The sequence below is a fragment of the Octopus sinensis genome, linkage group LG1 (genome assembly GCF_006345805.1).
Source record: "Octopus sinensis linkage group LG1, ASM634580v1, whole genome shotgun sequence".
Lineage (NCBI taxonomy): Eukaryota > Metazoa > Mollusca > Cephalopoda > Octopoda > Octopodidae > Octopus > Octopus sinensis.
Window position 1 is genome coordinate 100,660,643 of NC_042997.1, and position 6,000 is coordinate 100,666,642.

The 6,000-nt window shown below is 34.9% G+C and overlaps 1 protein-coding gene across 1 annotated transcript in view; it reads left to right on the forward strand.

Moving 5' to 3' along the window:
• The window catches only part of LOC115219310 (cell division cycle-associated protein 7), a 60,807-nt gene extending 59,298 nt beyond the window's left edge, over positions 1-1,509 (forward strand). The window contains exon 10 of the mRNA XM_029789475.2: positions 979-1,509. Coding sequence (XP_029645335.1) covers positions 979-991 — 13 coding nt within the window. The 3' untranslated portion in view covers positions 992-1,509. The remainder of the gene's footprint in view (positions 1-978) is intronic.
• Positions 1,510-6,000: the final 4,491 nt, after the last annotated feature.

Sequence of the window (6,000 nt, forward strand, 5' to 3'; positions counted from 1 at the left end):
CAAAAACCAGGTCAAGATTGACTGATAGTCATTTGGAAGACAATTTACGAGTTGCAACATTGCAAATTCCTGTAAATATTGAAAAACTCATAGAAAATGTACAATACCAGATTTCTCATTAAAATTTGTGAGCAAATTATTCCTATTAGCATCAATATCAAATGGATAAATATGATCTTGTCTGTATTTTGTTAAGTAGTGTTTTAGTCATTGTGTATGGGCTTAGTTGAACTATTTTTACTCATCTATGCTGCTTTTTACCCCTTTGATTTCGGGTTACTTCAGGTCAAATTAATTTTTTTTCTTTTCTTTAGTTTCCTTTAATCATAGATAACATGTAATGTTAAATGCACAAATAATTTTCATTTTTTAAAAATTGTTTATTTACATTTTTTAAGCATTTTTCCTGGGTACCATAGCTTGAAATGGTTCAACTAAGTCACATACATAACAATGATTAAGTATGATATTGAAAAATATTGGTGAATATTCACATGTTTTGCTTCAAAAACAAATGTTCATAATAATTCTTTTCTACAGGGAAAGATTTTTGGTGCTAATTTACATATCAGAATATTAAAATCTACGATTAAATGAAAGTGAAATCTTTCTGATTTTTTTTACCCCAACCTTTTAGTTGTAATTTATCTTTCTATTATTTTTATGACTGAGGAAACTTGTATGAATTCTGAAGAAACGAATCAAAGCAACCTGAGTTACCACCTTTTTGTTTTTTAATGTGGGCACGGATGTAAATTAGCACTTGTGGCCCATCTGATGATGAGCCATGTCTCATGTGACCTGTTTCTCAAAAAAGGTTTCCCATACTTGTTCTAAAGCAATTCAAATTAAGTTCTGAAATGTGTACTTAGATGGTAAGTTCAGTGTACTTATCATTTACGCAGACTGTCTAATATGATTTAGATAAATTTTGATGAATTACTAGTGATTTAGTTATTTTGTTTTTCTATTTTACAGTTTGAGAAAATAATATTCATGTACGACTGATGGCCTTATGAACAACCAACACAATATGAGATGATTAGTTTACTGTGATAAAAGACTTGATGTGCTGCCTTGAAAAATTAACTGCATTTTCCTGAGGGCTAGTCAAAGACTTAACTGAATGTTTTTTTGCTTTCTTTGATGTTCATGTTACATTTTGTTGAATTCATTTGAACCATTCATAAGTTGATATTTGAATACATGCAAATAGTGAGGATAAAAAAAAAAGAAAGGCCATTTGCTTCAACTTCTTTCATGTAGACATGTGTGGGTACTTTTATTGTTGATACCACTTTTGTTACTACCAGGAAGTGCCATCATAATATACTGTGCAACACAAAATAGTTACAGTGGTTCTTGATGATTTGCCTTAAAACAAAGGAGTCATTTGACAACATTCATTCAGAAATTTATCACCTGTCATGAAATAAAAAAGTGGACTTCTCAAGCCTGAATTTTAAACTTCTACCATTTTTATCTTTTAATCTAGAAAAAGAAAAAAAACAAAAAAACAAAACAACAAAAAAACAAAACAAAAAAACAAAACAACAAAAAAACAAAACAACAAAAAACAAAACAACAAAAAACAAAAAAACCAAAACAAAATAATTACAACACTGTGTAACACGATTTTTGTCCTTAGGTAGCAACTGTTATTTCCTATTTGCTTACCCTTTGGAAGTATGAAAAATGGCTAGTATCTCTTTCAAATTTAGCTTTTGTTACATTTGTTCAAACCCTAAAGAATCCCTCTCAATACATGACTATGATGCTCCCCCACTACTCCTGCTCATGATCAGAGACGTACATATCAGCCACTAAAGTACCTGCTCAAGTGGTTAAGTTCAAGCAAATCTGGTATTGAGCAGAATATTTGCTATAACGATATCTCTGCTTCAGCAACTTGGTGCTGAATCTGTCTGAAATGTAATGGAAAATAGGTTAATTTGAAAACATCGATGTTCAGGTCACAAGAGCAAAATTTGAAGGGAATAGTAGTCATTTCCTTTGATTTCTAGATAGAAGCAAATAGGAAACAACACTGACCAAAGACGACAAAAAAAAAAAAAAAAAGAAAAAAATATTTGTTACCCAGTGTTATTTTGACAAACTGTTCTGTATATCTAATTCTGATATTAGAAACCACTCTATGGGAGTCTAGTTCAGGTAAAATTGTATACTTAGATACGTAGATTCACACTTGTAAATAGTTACTTTTGAAACCTGATATATATTTAATAAAACTTTTATTTAATATAACTTTTGTTTTGCTTTCTTTTTTTTTTTCTCGTATTTGATTTGTTCAAAGTGATTCTAAATTAACTGAATTCCAAAATATATGCTACAATATTGATTGCCATTTATTGTGAAAATGGAAAAATGGAATATAATGTTCCATCAACAACACAACTAAAACCTTTAAATAGGTGCAGGCATCGCCGTCTGGTTTAAAGCTTGCTTCCTAACCATGTGCTTTCAGGTTGAGTCAAATCTTGGGCAAGTGTGTTCTACTCTAGACCCATCTGACCAAAGCTTCATGAGTAGATTTGATAGACAGAAACTGAAAGAAAAGGCGGCGAGCTGGCAGAAACGCGCTGGGCCAAATGGTTAGCAGTATTTCGTCTGCTGTTACGTTCTGAGTTCCAATTCCACCGAGGTCGACTTTGCCTTTCATCCTTTCGGGGTCGATAAATTAAGTACCAGTTACGCACTGGGGTCAATGTAATCGACTTAAACCGTTTGTCCTTGTTTGTCCTCTCTGTGTTTAGGCCCTTGTGGGTAGTAAAGAAATAGGTATTTCGTCTGCCGTTAGCTTCTGAGTTCAAATTGCACCGAGGTCGACTTTGCCTTTCATCCTTTCGGGGTCGATAAATTAAGTACCAGTTACGCACTGGGGTCGGTTTAATCGACTTAATCCGTTTGTTTGTCCTTGTTTGTCCCCTCTATTTTTAACCCCTTGTAGGCAATAAAGAAATAAGAAACTGGAAGAGCTGTGTGAGTGTGTATGTGCGTGACTTTTTCCTTCCCTTGACATTGCATGAAAGTTGTAAACGAATGTCACTTGTGAAAGGTGTGTCCTTTGTCCCCAATCTTCCGTGAAAACATTTTTGGTTATGAGGAAATGGTTATCTTAGAAATAGGTTGGCAACTGGACGTAAAAATCTGCCTCAACAAAATACCATCCAACCTATGTGGTGAGTATAGAAAAATGGGCATAAAAATGATGCTTACGTGTGTGTGTGTGTGTGCATGTCGCCGGTCTTGAACTAACATGGCTTTAAATGACCATTACCATCATGAGTGAAGCTGCTCATTTCTTACATGCAAAGCATTGGGAATAGGTTAGGGTTAGGTACAGGAAAGGTATCCAGCCATAGAAAATCTACCTCAATGAATTCTATCTAGCCCATGCATGCATGATTCCTAGAGAAGAGGATGTGGTAAGTAACGGTAATGAATGTTAAAGGAATCATTAATGAATAAGATTTGGCCCTAGCAATTGTTTTCAAGTTAATCTACACTTGATTCTCAAGTTCCACGAGGTATTTCAATATCAAAGTATTGTGGTGTGACTAATGGGATTATGGAATAGGTGAGTATGTTAGTTGATACTGATTTTAAAAAGGTTATCAGTAATATCTATGTAGGATCTTGTGATGGCACTTAACCATTCTTGCATTCTGTGAAGGCGCATAGATTGAGAAACGATATTGTTATCTCAATATATATATATACATATATGAATACATGGATGTTTTTGACGCTTGAGTGTCTGGTCATAAACTTGATACTCCATGCCAAGCTTGGCTTCTGCTTTACGTGCCAAATACCTATGTACTATTTTCTCAGTGAACTGGTCCATGTATGTCATTCAGTTTTATTTCAAGATTTTTTGTCAGTATAGAAAGAGCTGGTTTCTAACTTAGATCCAAGTCTCCTTCATTGAAATTTCAATAACATCAAGCTATTTTTGTATCTGTGCAGTACAGTAGTCCCCCGGTATTAGCGGTGGTCACGTTCCTAGAGCGCCTGCGAATATTGAACGTGGTCCATAAAAATGTCTATAATGTCAAAATATAACATATATATATATATATTTGACAATAATTTAATAAAAAATAAAGTAAAATGTATGGTTGCTCACCAATAATGATTTAAGACGATGATGATGAAAATAATGAAGATAATGACTACACAACAAAGATTTAAAGCTCTAGTGACATACTGCGGCATAACTTTTACCTTCCTGGAGTATACCCGGCATTTGTACCTTCTCATTGAACGTTATAACCTTTTCCTGTCGCTTAGGTTCACTGCCAAAAACCTTTGAAGGTGTAGGAAGTTTGGGCAGCATCTAGGGCTTTAATAACATGCTGCGAAAAACGAAACACTCGAGATAGCTACTGGACGCAGTTTTTCTCAAAAAAAAAAAAAATAACGTACAAAAAATCTTTCTTGCGTCTAATAATGCGCATACCACCAGTGGGAGATTGAGCAGAGATAAAAAAATAACCATGGTTTTGAAAAATTTAGTTTGTATTACCCCTAGATACAGTAATCATTATAATTATAATGAGAGAGAGAGAGGGATGGGTACCGCAAGTAACTTAATCTCAATGAGGCTATATTGGCTCACAACCTTAAATATTTTCCCGTTGAAATAAACAATGTGTATGATCAAATGTAGTGATGATTTTAAAAAAGCGCTGGTATAAAATTAACGTTCAGTCTCGTGTTGTATATATCTTTGATCTAATATCGGTAGCCCAAGTAATACTGGTGCGATACACTGCGTGTGTGTGTGTATTATTATTATTATTTCTAAATCTCTCCAAAGGAGACTACTGGGTATTAATGGTTATCGCTAAGCTAACATGGCAGTCCAGAAAAATAGGACGAATGCTGCCGTTGATTAACTCCAAGAGGCCATTGTCATAAGTCATCAGCTTCCCCATGCTGGTTCAGACATTCACAGACTAGTTTCAGGGTATTTGCCCTTTATCAATGTGTCGTAGTCGAACCCAGCAGGTGATGGCTTCTTGGAGTTAATCAACGGCAGCATTCGTCTTATTTTCTGGACTGCCATGTTAGCTTGGTGATAACTACTAATATCCAGTACTGCTGCCGTAGTCTCCTTTAAAGAGATTTAGAAATAATATTTCTATTTTTGAAAACCAGTGAATGTGTTCCACTGAATATATATAAACCTTCGAACAGACAGTCAACAGCGACGCCTGCTGGGTTCGACTACGACACATTGACAGAGGACAAATACGTTGAAACTTGTGTGTGGATGTCTGAACCAGCATGGGGAAGCTGAAGACCTCCCTTTTTCGAAAGTTGTAATGGACACAGTTTTGTGTGTCACATAGCTAGCTAGAGGCGATGGCCTCTTGGAGCTAATCAACGGCAGCATTCGTCCTATTTTTCTGGACTGCTATGTTAGCTTGGCGATAACTATTTATATATATATACGCATAAAAAATATATAAAAATACAAAATGAGACAAGAACGCAAAACATTCAAATAGACGATGCAAAAAACGGACGGGTCATTCGAAGCCTCTAATCTTCAGTCAAGAACCGGATCATCCTCGCAATTTCGGCTGATTAATCTTGAGATTGCTCCGATCTGGCCAGCCCCAAGGAAAAACTAAGCTACGAGCATTAGATTTCTTGGAAAAAGGATCGACCGTATACGAAACAAGAGCAGAAAAACGGACGATGTTACACGAATATAAATACAAAAAACAAAATGTAATACGAATATAAATACAAAACAAAAACAAAAACAATAATATCAGGACAAAAACAACAGGCGTCTTTCGACTTTAGACAGTTCAACTTAGCTGGCGTATTAGAGAGAGAGTGAGAGTATGTGTGAAATATACATAGATGTCGCTATAGTAATTAGCAAGCTTTGATTGAAAGCAGGAATAAGAGATAGAAGATACAGTGTACTTGTATCTAAAATAATCAAGCGATGTGGTGCAG